Genomic DNA, 22,839 nt, shown 5'->3' on the forward strand with positions numbered 1-22,839 from the left:
AACTATTTCCTTACTGTACTGAAGTGGATTTCTCAGGTTATCTGTACATGTTTGTACTTTTTGTCCACTCTTTACTTGACTTTTTTTGTAACCTCCACAGCGAATGGCCCAATGTGAAAAGGTATAGGTAAATAGTAAAGCCAAATTTGGTTGATTTAATGATTGGCATCTTGGGAAAAGAATAAACAGCTGCAAGAAAAATGAATTTGAACTCTAGAACATTAAAGATAACACAAGCAATTTGTTTAAGAGAGTTGCATCATGTTGTTGGTGACAAGATCAAATGTGTGTTCAAAGAAGAGGAAACATATTGTAAATCGAGATTTTCGTTTGTTTTTCCTTTTGGCCCAAGTTATCAAAATGGTTATCAACAAATTTTTATTCTTTTTGCTGCACTTTTTAGGTGGTACATCAGTAATTTTTACACCAGTATCTGTACTTCTACTCAAGTAAAAAGTTTTAGTACTATCAGGTACTCTTGCTGGAGCTAAATATACTTGGTGTAAAATGACCGATATAAAAATGCACTTTATTCAGCGGTCTTTCATCGACAGGGTGTCATTTTCCTTAGCGGTTGAAATATTATTCAGTTTTACTTCACGGTGAGGTGTACTAAGATGTGCTCGCTGTTTTAGTAGATAAAGGTGTTAGGATGAGCCTTGCGACTGTCTTTGATGTACAAATAGGACACGTAATGGCAACTTGAAAGAGACTCTACCCTGCCTACTAAGGCATCTCCATTTACTTTTGTGACTTAATGCTTGTGCCCACCATTTTCTCTCAGAATCTTTACCTTTCATTTTAGCAGGCGTGTGAATGAAGACGTGCTGGTGTTTCACAGTGGGAGTTTTACATCAAAAAGCAAACTAATGGCCCTTATGTGCTCAGGTATATCACACACAAACCTGTTTTGACATATTGTGTCCTTCTCTTTTTGTCCACAGCTTCTGGGCATGGCATTCTCCATGACGCTCTTTCATCACATCCACAGAACAGGGAAGAAGTACGATGCCTAGCCTCAGGAGAAGAGGCCTGTCAATGCCTAAAGGGATGGAACTCTGATTAAATGTACCCCCCTCCTCCCGCACCACTGCTGCCACTACTTTACAACCATCCTTTGACTCTGTTCCTAGACTCTGTGTGCAGATTCCATGTGTCGCCGCTCTGGGCTCTCTCCTTTCGCCATTCATTTTTGCCAAAGAGTAACACAACTGGAAGAGAAGGGATAAATAATTTGGCATTGAAGAGAATCCTGTTGGTTGTCACTCCTCCCTTTTAAAAAAAAAAAAAAATAAAATCTTTGTTTGCCTGGAATAACAATTTGCTGGAGAGAACCACACACAGACACCAAGACATTTAAGACTTTTGCTAACACTTCCCACTCATTGGAGAAAAGAACATAGAACTCCTCCCTACCTATGTATTTCTTGTGGAGTATGTATTTGTCTTTAGGCTTATAAAAAAATCATCCCCCATTTTCGTTGTATATGAAAAAAAAGTCCAAAACGGCATGCTAGTTTTTTACATCACCGACTTACCTTCAAAGCCGCTATCGCTCATTTATTTTTCCCAAAACCTTTGATATGTGCGTGATGCCCCTTTGGAATGTAAGTAACCTACAATGTAGTGTGTGTTGCATTTGATGTGAGCAGCATAGACATGTCAGGATGGTGTTTATTATGATCCAAGGGTCATATATTTTCCCTTTGACTAGCATTTTGGGTAAAGTGAATGGGATTGAAGGAATTTATTAAAGGGAGAGAAATTATTTTGAAATAAATTCCGCTTTATTCTTTGGATAACGGTACAAATCCACCTGGGTAAAAACACACTGTGTGCTGCCACAACACAATTCCCACAGAGACAATATAAATTGTGTAAAATGGTTGTTTATTAAAGCTCCACCAGGACTGTCAAGAAAAGGATCCCTGGTGATGGAATTCCCCCTTTGAGAGTACAAACTAAATTGTGGTCTATGCTTGTGTTTTATCACATTGTTCCACACGGCAAAGGTTAGAAAAATAAGGGCGTAAAAACACAGAATTATGGGCACTAGAGGCAAAAACAGTATTTATTCTGATATCATAAATTGTGTTATTGGGAGCAGCGAAAGGTTTCTTCTTTCATAATCCTCCGTCACACATTTGTCCTCCCCTCATCAGTCTCTGGAGTCTTGGGGTAAACTCTTCCCCTTTATCTTTGAATTACAAAGGAGCATTGGGGTGCAAAATAAATTTTAACTCCACGAGAAGAAAAAAAAAAACACTGCAGTGCTCTTATAACTTTATTTTTTTTTTCTTCCAGAAACAAGCTGTAGTATAGCATTGTAATGTTGTGTGAGTGAATGTCAAAATCCCTAAATGATTCCAGCAGCCACTGCCATATTTTCATCACATAATACAATTTAAGAACCCACCAAAAGAGTGAAGATCCTCCCACATCTCCCATACCTAAATGAGTCCCTACTTTCAGATAGCATCCCAGATGATGTTCCCACTCAGGTCACGCCGCTGTATTTTTGTCACCACTCCTATTCCCGTGCCTTGTGCTTCCTGGCCACCAGAGAACTGGATGATGGGGCGGGTAGGTCGATCAAAGCTGAGACATATAGCTATGGCAACATGCCTTAAAGGAAACATCTATTTGGGACTCTTTATCGCATGTACCCAAGAAGCTTGAGAATCAATCTGCCACCTTAAACACTGAAAATACTTGGGTTGGTTCTCTATATCTGATGCGGTGACTTCAAGGGAAATGGCCGCAGGTGGGAGGCACATGAAACATCATTCCATCAGTACAGCTCACTTTATTTCAGTTTGGTATGGAACCCCACCCACATTTCCATTGTCAAACAGCAAGTAAGCAATCACCCATTGAGGATCCGGTTGCAGTGAACCTACAGTAACTCATTTACAGGGGAGATATAAACGGCACTAATTTGAGGGCTGGCATTTATTATTGTGCATGTGTTCAAACATGGGCAGACATCTTAAATAATAAATGGTAGTTACATTTTTTTCCCTCAAGATGACAAATACTGCATAATTTCTACTCTTTAGAGATGGAGAGTTTAGCTATAGCAGCATCTAAAGATTTTCTTAGGACTCCCTGATCAAATTCCTGAGTTTATGTTTCCCATTTGTATTGGTTTGAATAGCCAGCAGAGAAAATTGTGGGTGTTTTTGTTTACTTAAGATGGATGTTCTTAATCTTACTTATCCCCCTTTGCTATGATATTTTGTTACCAATTTCTTAAGTTGTTCTTAGCCAAGTACAACTCCTACTGACACTCAGTAGCTCAATATACTGTACCTCAATCAGCAAAATTTGTCTTTGCTTGTGTCATTCTGCAGTTCCAATATGTTATTGGATTTCAAATACAAACCTCGCTATTATTTTTACTGTTGAACATTTGATTTTTCAGTGTTGAAATGTTACCTCTCGCACATTTCAACCGAGTTTAGCAGAACTCCCTGTTGTATGATGTCCTTAATCACGTTGAGAGCCCATTTTCTCAAGAACATGCACGTTTGAAACTAATTAGGAATGAATTACATGCAAATGTATTTTATATGACAAATGTACAAACTTGGCCCTTATCAGAACAATATTGGATCACGTTTTATATTAGTTGAATAATTCGGTTATAATTCGGAATAGTACGATTGGACCATTCATAAATTGAAATTTAATGAAGAACAGTTTGTACAGATGGTCCTCCCCGCCAACACACACACACACACGCATACGTACACACACACACACATGCTTTTTGTCATTATTTGAATAATTTGGTAGAATAAATTAGTACAGTACAGGTGCACTGCTATCAATCCATTTCATCGGATTGAGAGCTATTACTTGGATCAAAGGTTACGACATTTTGAATTCAAGAATCATTTTATTGGACGAATTAACGCTGGTTTCCTTGTTTTTTTTGTATTTATTTTTATTTTAGCAAGGGGGATTATGTTCAAATATCATCCAAGCCATAGCATTTCTTTCCTGGTGCTGGTAGAAAAAAAAAACTGCATTGTTATTCCAAGTGCATCTTTGGACCTCTGATACAAGACGGCTGGTATAACTTTTTACAGTTTAATATTGCATTGTTTTTTTCATATTAGAAATTGACCTTAAGACGGAACATATCAGACGTATAGATGCATCCTTCCTTTTTTTCCCCCAATCATCTTATGTACAGGACATGACCTTTGTTTTTGAGGTACAGATTTTTTTTTCCCAAAGAGAAAGGCCAGATGACAGGAAGCAAAAGAATTACACTTGCATGGAGTGACCCTGTTGGCACTCATTCACTTGGTGGTCCATATGCTCCAACGCGACTGGTCGTGTCCATGGGGTGGAACATGACAGCTGCTGATGTACAGTGCAGGCAAGAGTGGGCACAGCTCTTCCACTTGCGCAAACTCTCGGCGCATCCCTTATTTACAGCTGCACTTTGCAGATGAGGAACACTATACACAGCAGGAAGACCAAACCCTGGAGAGGAAACAGCTGTGACAGTTCAGGCAGTCACAAGATGTTGAATTCATATTACTGTGATGCCAACTTTCCATTTTCTATACAGGCTCATCTTTGTGGGTGAGCTGGAGCCTATCTTGCTGACTTGTGGTGAGATATACCTTGGGTTGACCTCCAGCAGGTTGAAGGGCAGACTATCATCCAGTCTCCCATTCACACCTATGGATAGTCTTCAATGATCTTGTTTCTAGCAAAAATAAAAGGCACTGAGTGTCACACATTTGATACATGACCTAAAAACTCTCAAATACTGGAAATCAGAAATGCTCATCTCAGCATGAACTACGTCTCAACCCTTCATATCGTCATGGCTTTGTAGATGTCAATACGAGGATGAACAAAAGATGTTTAGTACTGTTATTTTGGTACACTGGCTTTTGCTGTTTGAGTATTTGTTTCTTTAGTGTGTTTACCTTGTTGTCGCCCCCCCCCCCCGACAACACACACAAACAGACACACAACAAAGAAGATCCGCTGTGAGACCATGACATCATTAAGTTTGCTAAATGACTCAGCAAACACTCTGCTAGTCTCTACAAGGTATAAAAATGTTGCTTCGTCTTAACACAGCTACAAGCACTAAAGGCAATTAAGTATGAGTTGATAGCGGAGGAAATGTGTCATGAAGCACTCCTTGAATGCCAAAAAGGGTTTTCAGTAGTTCACACTTGTCATCTTACTCCTTCTTAATAAGGATCTGGTTTAATTGAATTTGAATGAGACGGAATGATCAATTTCTGCATTTTAAGCGCGTGAAGCCCTGTTACGAACAATTCATTCATTCATTAAATCAGCTTTTTACATTAGCCCTACTAGTAAAGATGATTGCCAACTCTGAAGTGGATGTGAGGAAGCCACAGTACTTTTTTTTTTTGCTTCCATTTTAGAAATAAAATTTCTACTAATATACTGGAAAATTCACTCAAACCATATATGCACACAAGCATTTCATCGCTGTTGTATCGCCAATCCACACTAAAGTCATGTTTAATTGCACGGCCGCATTTCCTAGTTAACGTAGAAAGCCATAAATAAAAAAATCATACAAATATAAAGTTAATCTGGAAAATACAAATTTTCATTTGTGGGTCGGTATTTTTTAACTGTAAAGGGTACAACAAAGTGGCAAAAGACTCTAGGGTGTGAAGATTGGAATAAGAAAAAAACAAAAGTTGATATTTTGACAATTTCCATGTTAGAAATTACCTCGGAAATACCAAAATCTATCCGAATGCCTCGGAATTTTTTTTTCTTAACAGTATGTAATAAGATCAGGAATTAAAGAATGTAAACAGAAGTGGTGAATGTCTTTCGTTCTCATTTCTAACACTACTTGTGGTCTTATGGTGCTACAAACTATGATTATTATGATAATTATTAATTATTACACACAACACTGAATCGTGACATTGGCATGAGTGCGTGTCAATCACCACATTAAGACTGAGAGTGTGAGGGTTTACAAATTACAGAACACTCAAGAAGGTGACAAAAGGTTGTTATGGCAAAAACATGATTTCTGACATTGTCCATTTCCGGTTGCACATTGTTTCTTTGAAGATGATGAAAGCGATCTTGTAACGATGCCTGAGTTTCTTCATTTTAAAATGCAAAACAATCCACTTCTTCATTTCTTCATGCATAACAGTTATTTTTAAGAATAGGAATCGTGTACATTTCTGTAAATGTGTTTGTTGCTATGTTCTTGAGCATCATATTTCACTGCATTTGAATCATGTATCTTTTCTTGGACGTGGAAATAATTCCTCTCACAGATGACAGGAATCTGTGGAAACATCCACTAAGCCACAGAAATGGAGCAAGAATGCACAAGCAGTAATTGGCTTTTGTCTGCTGTGGATAATATAAATTCAGTTATCGTTTTTTGTGTGTTTGTTTTTGCCACATTTGACATATTATTTCTTTGATCTCCTAATTTTCCCGACCCGCCTGTGCTTAAGATGAATATCTGAGATGTGTGCTCTAAAAATGGTGTGTTTCATGTTGTGTTCTGTTGGATGGCACTATCTGATTGCCAGCAGTGTTTGTCATGTGGAGTTGTTTTTTCTGCTACATGAGAAAGCACTCTGAACAAGCGGTGCACTTACCATGGCTTTCTTCTTAAAATCAACTATTTTTTAAATAAAAGACAGCGTGTCCAAAAAAATTCCTCATTGCATCCCACTTATTCTTATTTTTACTGAGACATGATCACTCTAAGTTGTGTAGTGTAGCCAATGCGGAAAGCGGATTTCATGAGAAGCCTGTAATGTAATTACCATTAATTAAAGTACAGTAGGAGTTCATAGTGCAGCTTAGGGAATATAATTTAAAAAAACATGATGAATGAGGTGTTTCTATAGCATGGAATCAGCAGAGGGAGAAAGAGAGAGAGAGAGAGAGAGAGAGAGAGAGAGAGAGAGAGAGAGAGAGAGAGAGAGAGAGAGAGAGAGAGAGAGCGTAAGTAGTTGTATTAATAAATATTGGAATATTGGTAAAAGATGCACCCATTCCCTTTTCTGCTTCTCATCTTCTCCACCTCCTTAAAATGAGCATGCCATGCCTTTCTTTTGCAAAAATGAAATATACATCTTGTTGAGGTACGCTCTATTGTACTTCTTGTAGAGTCAGCAGCAAAAGTCTCTGTTTTTACTTCCTTTTTCCATCCTTCCTGGACTGCTATTTCAGCACATCTAAATGTGGGAACAATGGCAACCATCGTCATTGTAGTCAGTCCTAAAAATGTGTCGTATACATACAATTAATGGAATCATACTTGAACGTCCTTTGCTATTTTCAGTGTTAGGATGGTTTGATGGATACAAATCTGCAAGCAGATTCTTTGTCCTGACATTGCTCTTCGATGAATACTTGTTAGCTGAGCAGCATTGCAAAACAAGAGAGAATGAAAATAAGAACCCAACACACTGCATCAATGTTGCAGCTGAAGGTACATATTTTCTATTCTAGACCAAAATTTCCAAAACAATAATACTAAAGGATTTAACATCAAACGGGAAACTAGAATTTGTGGACAAAAGGTTCCGCACTGCAAGCACTCACAAATCTGTTTGTTTATTCTGACCTTCAGGTCTGTATAGATGTTTCTGGGCCACACTAGTATGACGTGGTCCTTCCACTGACAACACACACACACACACACACACCTTTTTTTCGACAATCTGTAACCAGACTGTAACCCCCTCCTCACAGACTCGCATGGCGGTCGAGTATCTGCATAGCAGATCTGATTGCTCTTTTTGAGCGCAAGTTGTCGTGCTTCTATGTGTCAGACTGGAAGAGGGGAAATAAACAATGGACAGAAAACATTATCTGGATCGAGCAGAGACGTTCTCTTTCATCAATCCCTGGATTCGATATTTTCTCTTCTTTTTCAGCTTCTTATTTTGGGTGAGTAAAGATGGAGGCCTACTGTGGCATGTCAGTAAAGAAAGGAACAGGCAGGTTTTGTAAAATGACAGCACATATGCCTGACATCATCAGCTAGGGCAAAGGTGTCAAATTTATTTTATGTTGCGGGCCACATCAGAGTTATGGATTCCCTCGTGGGGCCATTATTTACTTAAATAGAAATGAATGTGTGTAGATATTATCACATACGCACAACAGAATTTTCCAATTTATTTTGAAATTGAGATTATAAAAAAATTGCAATATCTCATTGTTATTTAAATAAAAGACAATTTAGAGTTTTGGTATTTTAACAAGCAACATTGAGTTGACACTCATGATTTTAATTTTGCGGGCCACATAAAATGATGTGGCCGTCAGAATCTGCCCCCCGGCCCTTGAGTTTGACACCTGTGAGCTAGGGCTTTAAACAATAGGCAGTTCAAGACAAAAGAAAATATTAAATTAATAAATCTATGGAGCAAATTCTCTTAATAATAAATGAAGACGTATAATTTAGATTGTGTCTGCGGTAGCAATTGGCAGGGGCGCCTCACCTACCCTGGTGGAACATTTTCTCATTTTTTGTTTGGTCATCGATCACAGTAGGAAATGTTGAGTGATTTATTTTCATTTTTTTAATCAAGTCACTGTTACAATAATACAAAGAACATGTCCCTGAGCTGAACCTTTACATTGTTGCATGTTTTTCTAACTATATTCTGAGTGATTTTGTCTGAGCATTCCTCATTATCACAGCTCAGATTGTTTGGCTTTCTGTGAAAGAAACCAAAGGCTTCAAAGACATTACCCAGCATCGCTATTTGGTTGAAATGATGACAAGCTTGTTATCTCCCCAGTTTGTATTCATGTCAGAAAAACAACAACTACACACAAATACCCAAGTTTCATGGCTCTCCACATCCCAAAGATTAAATTCCCTCAAACTTCTGAAAGTAAAGAATGAACTGAATGAAAGAGCTTGAATAAGGGTTGTGTGCAAAATGCCTTCCCATTGAAAAGCACATGCCAACTGCGATTACATTGACCAAAATTAGCCTTCCGATGCTGAGAAAGTCCAACAAATGAGTAACAGTAAGCCTGGCTGAAAACATCAAGCAGCACAACCCTCAAAACATTATCACATAATATCATCACAAACCATATATCACACGTGCAAGAAGTGATGTCAAGATGCCAAGAAACTGACTTAATTGCATCTAATCAGGCACAAGTAGCCATTTTCACCTTTGTCTGGGGTGGCAAAGTATCATTTACAACAAACTCTTTTCTTTTTTAATTCCAAATATTGCTGAGCCAAACTCTGTTCTTTTCATCCTTTATTCTTTTAGTTCTCCTGCAGGCCACTGACGCAGCAAACTGTCACGACTCGTCCCCGGTTGCTTTATTATATTTGTTACCATGGTTTCTGTTCGCGTCTCCCCTCGCTTCCTGTGTTACCTCACAATCAATGTAATCACAGTCACCTACCTCTCGTTACCTGTCTCTTATTTAAGTCCTGTCTGCGTGTCACTTCTTGTTGGATAGTTGTTGACTTGATGTCTTCAGGTTTGGTGTATTTCTTGTTTCTTTTGGTTCCTGTCTTTGTCAGTTTTGTTTCGGTTAGCCAGTCTGTCTGTCGGTCGGTCCGGTAAGTTATGTCAGTTTGCCGGTTCTGTTAGTTTGTTCCCCTTATCCTCTCTTCCAACTACCTTTTCCCTTCAATAAACCCTGGTCGAAGCTGCATTCGCTCGCCCTGCTCCATTCCGATCCATGACACAAACGTGTTGATTCACAACTAAATTGGGTGTTAATTTAAATGAATTCCGTTTTGCCCGCGGCTCCTTTGCTTCGCTTCAAGATCAGTCAAATTTTGCAGAACTAGGGTGCACGTGAATCCTTCTAAATAACCACACCCTTCACATTACTTACTTCAACACTGGCAGGCAAAAGGCCTGGCTGTTGACTTTGTTTTTGGGACATGAGCTCGGAAGTGAACACTGTGGCTTTAATCCATCAGGCCTTTGTCTTCATGTTCCCCGTGGCTCTGTATGGCTGGCTTTTACCTCCCCCGCGCAATCCACCTGATTCATCTCTTTCACAAGCCTGAAAAACGAAGCAGGCTTCTATTCAGCATGCATGTGATAAATACTCAAAAACGCTGTGGAAGAGTGGAAAACGGGACTGCCGGTGGCCTCACTCCTACACAAGCGACAATATCCTTAAAGCAACAAGAAGAGAAGAGACTTGAAAATTCTTTAAAACACCACAGTGTACAAAATACAAACATTTGAAATTCCTGGCACACGTTTGAAACATTTATGTGGGTTGTAAAATTGATTAAATAAAAGCCTTTCTTTAAATCAAACAAGTCGGTGTAGCTACAAAATGTAAACAAAAGAAATTTTCTTTACACTTAAACACAATGGATTGCCCACACAGTTAAGAAGAGGAGATAAATGTATCTTAAAAACTCTATAGAAAGCTTTATTATATATGTTTTGTTCTAATGTTTTGAATGGTGGGCAATTTAGTGGAAATGGCCCCCTGAGCAACGATAACACACCCATCGTTCAGTTTGCAGCTTTCATTGTTTTGGGCCACAATGTGGGCAGCCATTGGCAATTCCTTCTCTGCACTTAGTTTTTTTTCGTTCAAGTGTAAGGTTTTCTTGTGTTTGGCTTTTAGCTTTAGGGTGAATGCCAAGATCCGAACAGGAGCTGGTTGCAGCCATGCTTTCAAGTACCTGCTTTTCATCCCTGCAATTGTTGATCATTATAGCTGAATGAAAAACACATTTGCCAACTGTTTCCAGACAATGGGAATATTTCAAATTGGGGTGAAGAAAAAAAGAAAAAAAACAAAGTCAGATGAGAGGTGTTTTTTTTCTGACCAAGGTCAGGTGACATTTTAAAAGAAGAAAAAGCTAGCTTTGCAGAGAATGTTCCTTTTGTAGTGATTGAATAGTACACTTTCATAATCTAATTAAATCACATATGGAGAGAAGCTTACCCTTTTTATCCTAAAAACACATTTTATTTTGTAATTCAAACTTCAGATTTGTCAACATTGATGGTGAAAGTACTGGAGCACAGAACACTTTAATTCTTTTAAAACGTGAATCATACCAACTGGCATTTAAGTGAGCTCATTAAAGCCCCCAATAGTGATAGGAGGGGGAAAAAAAATCCCCCCAAAACAGCCATACTTGCATCCCAAAAGCTGTTAGATACAAACAATTGAATTAATTGAGCACTATAAATATTGAGATGTCTTTAATGCAGATTCATTTTGAAACATATGCAAAGAAAAGTGTTTCTTTTTGACCACCTTTCAATTTTCCTTATGTGCTACGATTATCTACTAAGAATAAAAGCCTCTTCTATTTCATTCTAAATCTCCTATGATACATTTAAAAGCACATGTGCTGGAAAATTACCGTTCTTGTTTTGTCACATGAATAACACATTTAGAGTCTTTTTTTTTCATGCAAATGTAATAGAGCGATTGTGATCCCATCCTTCTGTGCATTTTTGTTTCTTCACGGTACCTGAAATAAATCCTTTCAAATGTCAGAAAACAGTTCTAGACATTTTGATCAAAACCACACTGGTGACAAATAGCTAAGGTCAGCAAAATGCCAGAGGCAAAGAGAGCGGCTATGTCAGAAAAAAGTAGTTTCTATCACCATTTCATGAGCTTCTGTGAAATTTGTCCTGGTTCAAACTTAACAAAAATAGATTTCAAAGAATGCCAGCAGTACTGAGAAGGAACATGTTATTGTCAAGTGTCTCCATAATAATGGGTAACATACATAAAACAAAACAAGTAAATTACATTTTACATATCAAGTAATACTATAATTGTAATTAGATTATGGACAGTCATACCCTTCAAGTTTCATGGGACTTTTTTTGTTCCAGCATAACAGCATGCTTGAATTGGTTTGGCCTCTGACCTCACCAATGTTCTTCTGGATGAATGGACAGTGGCTGCTCTATATTTTCTTTCATTTCTCCCTGTATGACTTTCAAAAATATTTGTCCAGCCATCCTGTTGATTTTTACAATATGTATATGTATTAAAAAAATGTCCCCCCTCTCCCCCCACAGGTTTTCTCCTTGTTGATTGTTGCAATTGGTGTATATGCTAAAGTCCAGAAAGCCACAGGTACAGTATTTTTTTTTATTTTTTAATTCAGCTGTTATTCACTTTTTTGTACTCAATGTGATGAGTTATTGTTGCTTACCTCAAAAGGATTGTCTTTAGTGAATAGCCTTGATTGACACAGTTAAAAGCATTCAGATTTATGGGCTATTAAGATATTGTTCAATTTACCAAACATCCACATATGGCCATCCGTGTCCTTGTCATCGCTTTCCCAGTCACGCAGTTTTAACTTATCTCAAAGACTTAAGCTGGCTTTTAGAAGGGGTGTGGATGTTGTATATGACAGAAATGCATTGGGAATGGGGTGGAAAATAACAGACGGTTGCTCTCTAAGCAGAGCCTATCCCATTTCTGTCTTTTTGCCAGACACTGTGCGGGGCACGTTCCTGATCGACCCAGCTGTCATCCTAATTGTAGTGGGGGTGGTCATGTTCTTCGTCACTTTCTGTGGATGTATTGGAGCCCTCAGAGAAAACCTTCGCCTCCTCAAAACCGTAACATTCATAACAGACATATCACAAATATTGACCCAACAGCTGCTTTCCCATATAGCAACAAGTTCAATCCAATCTGAAAAGACGTTTATTTTATCTATATTGACAAATCTGTCTGGCAAAAATGAGTCACATTTGTCTTTTGTGCTTGCAGTTCTCTTTGAGTCTATCATTGGTCTTCCTAACCCAGCTGGTCATAGCAATTCTGGGCTTCTTCTACTCAGACCAGGTATGAGCCTTTTGTGACAACTCGCTTAATCATTTTACATCATAAAATCAATAGAGCAAGCCCCTCTTGGGCCTCATCATTGAGTATATGATTTAATTCTACAGCAGCAGCTTCACCAGCAGATTGCTATTTTACAGTAAGTGTGCTGGGTTCACACCAGACACAACTTTGGAAACAATCCTGAAAGCCCATATAAAATATCTAGGCATAGATGTCAACCAACCTTTACACAGGTAATTGCGCTCAGTTTTGATTGACACTGTGAGAGACATCATAATTACTAAACAATCATGTTTGACAGTAGTGTAGAACTGCATTGCTTCATGATGCATCATTATACATGAAAGAGACAAGTCCTCTATTTTTGGAGACAGGTGCATATATGTTCGCTGTCCAAACTATCCGTGAATCGAACATATAAATCCATGAGCGTGCTTTGTAACAATGGACTATTCTAAAACACTTTGATACACTGCAGGCAGTAAGCAGTGTTTTTCAATAACATACTCAGAATGTAAAGTTTATAAATCTGATTCGCATTAAAAATTATTGTGCGGTGTCATGCAACTATTCTGCAAATTTTCTTGTGGCTTTGCTGTTAGCCCATTAATACTACATTGTGGGATTGACCTTAAGCTTCCTCAACTATAAAGCATGCAAAATAGATGCCATTCAAATGAATGCATGAAAAAATACAAATAAAATACAACATCAGTGATATATGGTAGGAAAGTTTCATTGTATTGTGGGTGGAATGTGAAACCGAAATAAAAATGTCTCAGTGGGCACAAATGACCTTACCAAGGGTCATTCTCGTTTGATTCTTTTGCTGCTAACATGAAGCATGGGAAGATGTTGAAACTGAATTCTGAACTCCCATGTTTTCAATTAAATATAATTGATGAGATCAGCCTGTGTAGTATATCCATGGTTGCTTAGTTTGAAATCAAATAAAACAATGTCATAATAGTATCAGTGATATTTTCATCCCTTTGTCAAAACACAGACATTCATCAGTATTAACCAAAAAACACATGACAGTGGAGTCTCTCAGACGCCATAAAAACTGAACATTAACCTCATTGAAGGCTTCTATTATTCTGCTGTAATTATTATGGATGCCATTTATACTGAACAATGACAGTTATTGATGATGCTGTGTCCAGTAAATGTGCACGTGAGGTTCAGATGGAAAAGCAAAAATAAAAAAATCACCCAATTAATTCTCATACATCTACACTCATTGTGTAGGTATGTACTCAACTTAAACACACAAGCCATTATTATGAACCTAAATCAAGTTTAAACGTTTCATTTTATGTACAAGGAACCATTGCCAAAATGGATGTTTATGTTAATACATTTGTCCAACAATGGACATTAGGCAGGGGTCTGCAATCTGCGGCTCTTCACTCTCATTGTCGCGGCTCCCTTTGGCCTTGAAAAAGCCCCAACATAAATAAATGCTATTTCTTAATTCATTTTTATTCATATTATTAGTTTATTTTGTGGGGCAGTTATCTTGGAGTTTGAGTTGATGCCATCGAATTTAAAAATTTTAAGTGAGTAAATTACAGCCCCAACATAGGGTATATCTGTAGCAAATTTTAGACACAGAAGTCACATTAAACAGGCAACAACAGTAGCATTTGAAAAGCTTTTTTTTTTTTCCCAAATAACACAAATATTTATTTCAGACTCTGATCAGATGATGTAGTGTTTGTATATTCAGATGCTTAGTTGATTGCTGGCTGAGCAAAAAACCCAGAGGACCAGAAAACTCTGACATAGGCTTGTCAAAGACACTCATGATTTTATTTCGATGAGACTCATCATGTCTTCATAATTATATACTGCAGAATATTTTGTTAAGACAAGTAAACATTTTAAGATGTTTACCTATTTAACAGTTTCGTCTATTGATGAGCGTTAGTACAAATTGAAACTGGTCAGGTACTGCGGAAGAAAGGTATAATCACAGGCGAGCCTCCAGTCTCTCTGTCCTCGTGTAAACTGAAAAACTGGACTGCTGGGAGCACTTTCCTCCAGCAGCAAAGACAAATTTCTTGGTAAGCTGGAATGTGTCATCTCCCACCAACCTCATTTGTATGAAAAACACTTGTAGGGCATAAATGGTAGGGAAATGGTGGGGTAAAAAGTATTCGGGAAAAAGATGTACTACAATTTAGAAAAATGTCTTCTGTGACAGACAAAAGTAGAGGGAAGCTCTGTGCTGGGTGTCAGTGTGAAAACCGTCAAGCTGACTGCATAAAGAAAGTCTCAAAGGATGGAAACACCAACTGCTAGGATCACTATAAACTTCTTTACATTTCTTTTTTCTTCCAGTTAAGTTCTTTGTCTGAACAGAAAAATGTACCTGCTGGCATCCACATGTAAAGAAAGCTTTAAATGTTATTCCAACGCTAACTTCACAATATAAACTGTGCCATATTATACCTTGCCACCCTCCACGATGCGCTGTCAGTCTTCAGACTGCCTGCTTCTAAACACATCAGTTTAACAACGCTCCCAGCATCGCTAAATGATTCAAATGCTCTGGATCTTCAAAGCAGATCCAAATGTTCCATTTCAACAGATCCCTTGAAGGAGACTTAAATTGCAACTAATGACATGAGGAGATGATGTTAGGTCCCAAGGTCCACAAGCACGCACAGCAAGTGTGATGGAGGGAGATCAACGTAGAACATTCCTGCCCTTGTGTTTGGCAAAATTATTTCGGGATAAAATAGACTTTGATAGAGCTAGCTGTGTTTATCAGCACAACTTTCTTTTCCACGGGATCTAATCAGAGTAATTCCAGGAGCCCACAGCATAACACCCACAGAAGTTCTTTTCAAGCCAAATGAAATTTTATAGCTCAGCAGTTTATCAGCATACAGTGCTCTCATTATCATATATTATCTAAATTCAATCTGTATCACCTTGTTTTGACATTTTTAAAGGCGGAGAACTTGGATTGAAGGCCCATTCAAAAGGGGAAAACAAAGTAGTCTTAAGAGGAACAAATTAAGCAGCAGGGTTTAATTCCTAAATGGAGCCAGTTCTGCTCATGAATCAATAAAATTAGGGCATTTCATTTATAATTCATTTGGGACTTGCTTACATTAACTCAAGCGGAGAATGGTGAAAATTAGCACACCAAAATGGTTGTTTAGCCTGTATGTATGTATGTATGTATGTATGTATGTATGTATGTACGTACGTATGTATATGTGTGCGTGTGTGTGTGTGTGTGTGTGTGTGTGTGTGTGTGTACGTGTGCGTGCGTGCATAAGTGCGTAAGTGTCTGTCTGTCTGTCTGTCTGTCTGTCTGTCTGTCTGTCTGTCTGTCTGTCTGTCTGTCTGTCTGTCTGTCTGTCTGTAAATATTGTATTTTATATGCACTGGGAGTATGGATCTCACAGGTAATAAAGTTGTTGTTAAATGCTGCTCTGCTCTGGTTATACTGCCGCACATGTTGACTTGTGAAGATATGCATCTCACAAGATGCTGCGAATAACACACCCGTAAATAAACTCTCCTGTTTCCTCTTTTAAGGCTCGCGACACCTTGGGTAGGTTCGTGAAGAAAGGTATTGTGCACTATAGGGATGACCTGGATCTGCAGAACGTGATGGATTACATTCAGAAAGAGGTGCCCTGCTCTACTCCGACCCTGCTTAGTAGTTAGTGTATGACTTCACAATAATCATACCAGTTTTATTGACATCAGTGTTCTGAAACCCCAACCTGTGAGCACAGGCTCTTGGACTTTTGTTTACTGTCATCTCCTCCGTGAGGCAAGATTTAAGAGGTTCCCTCAACTCATAATGGCTAACTTCACATTGGCACGCGAGTGAGCAGTGTTTTTCCATAAAGCAGTCTCTATCTGGTAGAGAGTTTCTATTTCAAAACATACTACAATTCCCAATCAAATAAATTGCAAATAAAAACAGAATACAATGATTTGTAAATCTAATTTATTTTTGTATGACATTTACATCGAGATGAGTATCATCGTCAACATAGCTCGATTTACGACGGCCCAAACAATACTACCAACGTATCAAATATTGTTGGACGGATTGCCCCATGTCAGAAACATAGATTTGAGGGATAAACAGCACAACTGAGTATCAGTCTGTCTGTAGCAGCATTGTGCCAAATCTTGACAATCGTGTTAATGTGGTTGTGATTGACTCTTTTGAGATTCCATGAGATAATGTCTTTACCCTTTCAGCTTTTCTAGGGATTTGCGAGACCACAATGCTTAGGTCTCTCTGCCCAGACAATCCACAACAAATAGATTTCAACCCGACTCTCAGCTCATTTGTCTGCCAGAAGGACGGTCATGACGTTCTTTCACTCATGTGTTGCACAGGTGTCAGGAAAAAAATAACATGCATACAGCTCATTGTCATGTCAAGAAGCATTAGAGTTATGTCTAGCAATGAGTCAATTTTCTGGCTGGGGAGGATGCAATGCTAAACGTACACCAATAGAACAACCTGAAAAATGAACCTATCTTATATAACCGAAGCCAATTTTCAAAAGATGACATTCTGTAGTCAGTGACATTCCACTGTCTGGGACAGAACACCATCCTCAAAGATATTTTTCTTGCCAACACTCCTGACTTCAACACCGAATGAAAACTTGTGGGTTCAGCTTGGATGAGCTGTTTATTTTCACACAACCACGTAGTTAAAACTAAGTACAATGCCATCACACCCGCAACAGTTTATGAGCAGACTGGTGACCAGCTCTAGGAAGGAGGTATCAGGATGTTACGGCTGTTGAACTGTAAAGTTGCCAAATTGCTTTGTTACAGATAGGACTGCAATTATTCAACCACCAAACGAGTCAAGAGCAACAGTAGTCCGTGAACATTTGGCACACTTTCCTTGGATGCAAGCATATACTCAGTTGTGCTACTCATCCCTCAAACAATGTCCCCTGCAAATGGGGATCATATATAAGGGAAATAAACAGGCTTTTTAATCATATATAATTCATTAGCTAGCAGGCAATGTTATAAGTGAGAAATAATCGACCAAACACACATTCCCGTGTGTTTATACTAAATGTAGTTCCAGTGTTGTGGATGGAACAACTACACGGACTGGTCATGGAACTTGTACTTTAACTGCACCAAAGAAAACCCAAGCTCAGAACGCTGTGCTGTTCCATCTTCTTGCTGCACTCCTGTTCTTGGAGAGGTGAGTATTTTCTTTTTTTTTTCCCAATAAATGAATACCCAGCAGTCAAATTAAGCATCGTAGGGTGAAGTGAAAATTAAAGTTGCTAAACAAACACGACATCCTCCAAGACTCATAATTGGCTGACTGATTGCCCGAAAGTAATGAAACAGCTAATAGAGTTTCAAGGTGATTCGTCTTTCTCGGATAATAATGAGTCTGCACAACATGAGCGTTTCATTCCACCATCAGCAAACCTGTGAGATGCATTTAATGGGGTAGTTCAAAATGTATCCTCACTTCACTAATTCAGCCCTCTCCTTGAATCTTTGACCAATCCTGGAGCCACACTCCTTGCCAATGTGCACAAGCATGATTATCAAAGGATTCATAACAGCATGTGATTATGAAAGTGTGTACTAATCATGATCAATAGTCATAGAGAATGCATGTTGAGATTCAATAAAATACCAATACTAAGCTAGAATTCCAGTATAAACAAAATTACTTCGACAACTTCTACATTTAACATTGTAACTGATTGGTTTGATTTTTGGGGGAATGCAAATCACTTAAAAATCAAAAAGAGGTCATAAACGTACCGGTCAAGCATATTCTGTATTGCTTCTAAATCTGCTCAGCCCCCTCTACATCTAAAAACAACTATCATTTAGGGTGTGATTTTATAATATTTTTTTAAACTGTATATTTTTGGGTTTTGTCTATTTTTTCATGGTAATAAATAAATAGATTTGAATATGTCTATAATATCTTTTGCCTCTAGATCTAGCTAATTATTTTTTAAGCTATTTGCCCACTAGAGACAGCAGATATTTTAAATTTTCATTTTTGTTGTTGTAGGCAAATTCTGTAAATCCAAAAAGTCAACTTCAGATAATTTCGCAAATCAATACTTTGCTCTGTCCCCACTTTGGATGTTATTTTTTATACAATATTAACAAATGTAGTGTGATGAAATAACTTGCTAACAAATGTATTTGTTGGCCAGCCAATGCAATTATAATGGACATTTTTGCTATGCACGGGCTGGGTCAGTTCCTATCCCGTGTGGCCCTCTGTTATAGTAAATATATTCAGCTAAACAGACCCAGATTTCAGACTAAGTATATATATATTCAAGTGCGTAAGTAAATTGACACAAGGACATGATTATTTCAGTACATTTACTACTTGTGACATTTTTGTGGTGTATTGCCTAAAATATGTGCCTGGGTTCAATAAAGATTGCGAAACACTGATCTAAAGAGATGCAATACAAGACAGACCTTTTTCGTATTCATTAAACAAGAAGATGGTCATTTAAGGCAATACTATGTCATCACTGCAAAATTTAACTTTCAAAAAACCCTTTTAAAACCCCCACCTCCACTCCCCACCCCCCACACACACAAAAAAACATTCATTCATTTATTCATCTTCCAAACTGCTATTTTCATGAAGGTCACAAGCATGCTGGAGCCCATCGCAGCTGTCTTTCGGACAATGCCACTAAATCTATTCCTCCAGAGTGATAACACATTTGATGTTCAACTGGTGTAAGAGTGGCTGTATTGAAGTGGTCACTCTTGGAAGCAAAAAGCCCCCCACTTTGAGCCATGCATGTATTTTAACTCATTGTTTCAGTTTGTCTCAATAGTTTTAGGCTAAATGAGTTCCAGATGGACACAACTTTAGATGTGCCTGCATGTTTTAATTTGATCCAATACATCGAAGAAAGTGTGAAGGAAGCAATTTATTAGTTTGTCAGATCTTTAGCTGGGTCGTCCAATAAGTACACAGCTGATATTCATGAAACAGTGAGGAGAGGTGTCATCATATCTGCTGTATGTTTTTTTTTTTTGTTTTACAACATTTTGACTCGCAGCCCAGAAACAAAAATGATACAACCTTGTTATCTCACATTATCCTGCATCATCATCACAGTAGGATTTGTAATATTAAGGCTGTTGTGGTTTCATGACATGATTTGAAGTTGCACCAGGAGTTAGCAGGCTTTTAGCATGACATAGTCGCCTGCCTTTTGTTTTTATTGTTACCCTATAGACACCCCCCGCCCCCTCCTCCCATCGATCCATTTTCTATACTGTTTGTCCTCATTAGGAAGTACTGGAGCCTATCCCAGCTGACTGGTGTGAGTCAGGCTACTCACTGGACTAGCAGCTGCTGCTTATTTCTTTATTTATCTTTCCATTTTTCTTATCAATTCAATCTTGGCAGTGGTCTGCAAGCCACAGCTTTCGTATTAGCCTTTAAAGGTCCAGTTTTGGCTGCTTCGTAAAATCCTTTATTCTTGTATTCAATATTTTGTCAGCACAGTACAAACACAAACCTGTGCACGAGAGTGATGTAAATGTAGGTTGTAAAAGTAACACGTAGTTAGGTACACAGATAATATATATGTAAATGCAAACTCATGAATACATGCATGCATAGTTTACACATATTTGCATTCACCAATATATATTCCAAGCAGTAGACAAAATTCTGTGCTTACACGCTATACCTGGCAGCTTTCTTTTTTGTCTTCACGAAGACAGAAAACTAAAGAGGGTAAAGTAGATCCATCACATTGCTATCGATTATATATCATACTACCAAGAAAACAGAGCAGTAACCTTTTTTTTTTTTTTTTACATGACAATTAATCAAACCCTTAAAGAATTGAAGCCGTGCTGCAACCTACTGTCCTGGGCGCGCAACTGCAATGGTGCTTCTGGAACTTCTTGAAGCTTCCATGTCACATCAAGTGGACTTTTGTTGGATTTTTAACATTTCTCTGCTGTCATTTTCTTTCTTTCTCTCTTTTGATCGCAATTCTCTGCAGTAAACAAGCTTCTACAAACCTCTCTCATAGCCGTCTCAACAGTTAACATCCTTGTCAGTGCAGGATGACACACCACCCCCCACAGAGATTGTTGCCTTCAGAGAACCAGTCTTACATGAATGTTCACATGTTACATGACTTCTTTGTCTTCTGACACACAGGCAGTAATCAACACTATGTGTGGCTTTGGGGTTCAAACCTTGGACCGGCTGGAGGCAAACAAGTCAATCTTCCCAGTAGGCTGTGCAGACAGAGCCGTGTTATGGATGGAGTCCCATTTGTTTCTGGTGGGAGCTCTTGCACTGGGTTTGGCCTTGCCTCAGGTAACAGCATGGACACAAACGTCAATAGTCCCTTATCATCGTAATTACCTATCCTCAAGCCTTCAATATTTTAATAGCCCCTTTTTATTTCTTCATGTAGTTTTATTTGATTTTTGATCCAAACTACATGTTGTTGTTTGAAATGCGGTTCACAAAAGATGAGTGTAACAACTTCATATTCAGGACGATGACTATAATGTTACTATTTTTGTCCTTCGACAGGGGTCAATTACAATCACTGGCCACTTAAACAAATACAAAATGTTCATCAAGGTTCTAAAGATAGAGATGAGTTCTCTGTACTCAAAATCTCTTGCTAGCCCTGCAGATTTGCCTTGAGCCTCAACAGGGGCCTACATAGAAAGAGCTGAATTGATGTTGGACAAAAAAATTGAGAGGGTTCTGATCTACAACTTGGCAGCAGACGGAAGAGTTGAAAGTTCTCAGTAAATGAGCTAACTGGAAGACAACACGCCAATAACATGTGATTAGCAATTCGTCAACTTCAACTATCAAACGTCGACTAATCCGTTGCACACCTTGTATATTCGTACAAGCTAGGAATTTTCAAGTTTGATGTGCAACCCAGGAAAACGTCTGACTTTAACAATGTTCATCTTAATAAAGATACATTGAAGTCTGCATCAACACCTCCTGAGCTCTGCACATCCTTTGGCTAATTAATGTAAAACAGACTGACATAACGATCATTGAATGGCAATAGTTTGTTATAAATATCCTTTCTGTGTTCGTCTGATTGGGTCCCTAATGATTAAGTGGGAGGCTTGTGAAGTGCCAACAAGTCCGTAGTGCACATGAGGTGTTATTGTCTTGGCCGTATAGCTTTTTACGGTTATCAAACGAGCTTGCAATTTGAAAGTGGGTGTGTGTGTTGGGGGGTGTAGAGGCAGCTTTATGAGGGTTATAATCCTGTAATCGAGACTGCTGTTATAGCAAACCAAATCCAACTATAGTAATTCTGAACAATTTCATCCTCATGCCAAATGAGCATTGCGAAAAGCTTCCAAGGCACCTTGACAGGGTTGGCACAGGCAGCACATTTACAGGCACCTGTTGAGACATCTAAAGCGGCTGCTGCTGTCCTCTAGATTGCAGGAATTGTGCTGTCCCAGATCCTCATCTCTCAGATCCAAGAAGAGATTACCTCCGTGTCGTGAGCACGAGCGAACAAAGACAGAGGAAAAGAATGCAAGGGACGCAAAAAGGCAATTGCAGTGCTCTGTGAGTCAAAATGCACTCACAAGGAGTTTTTCACTGCTCATGTTCCTTCTGTATCTTTTTTGTCTTAATGTGTGTGAACAGTGAACATAGTCTAAGTGTGAGCCATTTCATTGTGATTTAATGTACATGTAAAAAGACACATCGCTGATGCTAGGCTGGAACCTCATGGCATAGTTTGGTAAATTTAATTTTTCACAAACCTGTATTCCTGGTCAGTTCAAAGACGTCTATTTATCATTTATGCATATATTTGACAAACTATTGACCAATATAATGCATGCAAATGTAATGGTGTTTTGGGGGTCAGCAAAAAGTGATGATTTTGAAGGTACAAATCTTCTGCCCAGTGCCAGCAATAATCAAAAATGTGAAGAAATTGACAATAAAGC

General features: G+C 38.4%; 2 protein-coding genes across 4 annotated transcripts in view; both read left to right on the forward strand.

Annotated features, from left to right (window-relative positions):
* The window catches only part of tspan9a (tetraspanin 9a), a 138,546-nt gene extending 136,580 nt beyond the window's left edge, over window positions 1–1,966 (forward strand). For both annotated transcript variants that reach the window (XM_049724411.2, XM_049724410.2), the window contains one exon: window positions 945–1,966. In XM_049724411.2, the coding sequence (XP_049580368.1) occupies window positions 945–1,016 (72 nt within the window). In that variant the 3' untranslated portion in view covers window positions 1,017–1,966. The remainder of the gene's footprint in view (window positions 1–944) is intronic.
* A 5,339-nt stretch (window positions 1,967–7,305) lies between these two features.
* On the forward strand, window positions 7,306–22,463 carry tspan33b (tetraspanin 33b). 2 transcript variants are annotated; one of them, XM_049724413.2, is made up of 8 exons: window positions 7,306–7,950; window positions 12,063–12,120; window positions 12,487–12,614; window positions 12,769–12,843; window positions 16,402–16,497; window positions 17,933–18,061; window positions 21,047–21,208; window positions 22,318–22,463. In XM_049724413.2, exons 1-8 carry the CDS (start codon window positions 7,855–7,857, stop codon window positions 22,384–22,386), a joined length of 813 nt encoding a protein of 270 aa, XP_049580370.1. In that variant the 5' UTR covers window positions 7,306–7,854; the 3' UTR covers window positions 22,387–22,463. The 2 variants fall into 2 exon arrangements, with proteins under 2 accessions (XP_049580370.1, XP_049580369.1); XM_049724412.2 differs by lacking the exon at window positions 22,318–22,463 and adding an exon at window positions 21,431–21,856 and having other exon boundaries at window positions 7,595–7,950.
* The last annotated feature ends 376 nt before the right edge of the window (window positions 22,464–22,839 follow it).

The sequence above is a fragment of the Syngnathus scovelli genome, chromosome 6 (genome assembly GCF_024217435.2).
Source record: "Syngnathus scovelli strain Florida chromosome 6, RoL_Ssco_1.2, whole genome shotgun sequence".
In the NCBI taxonomy this organism is placed as follows: domain Eukaryota; kingdom Metazoa; phylum Chordata; class Actinopteri; order Syngnathiformes; family Syngnathidae; genus Syngnathus; species Syngnathus scovelli.

Excerpts from the sequence above, each read along its gene's own strand:
- tspan33b (XM_049724412.2), top strand. The coding sequence starts at position 7,855 with ATGGACAGAAAACATTATCTGGATCGAGCAGAGACGTTCTCTTTCATC. Across the intron at positions 7,951-12,062 it reads TTTTCAGCTTCTTATTTTGG|GTTTTCTCCTTGTTGATTGT; the intron begins GTGAGTAAAGAT and ends CTCCCCCCACAG. Across the intron at positions 16,498-17,932 it reads TGGATTACATTCAGAAAGAG|TTCCAGTGTTGTGGATGGAA; the intron begins GTGCCCTGCTCT and ends TACTAAATGTAG.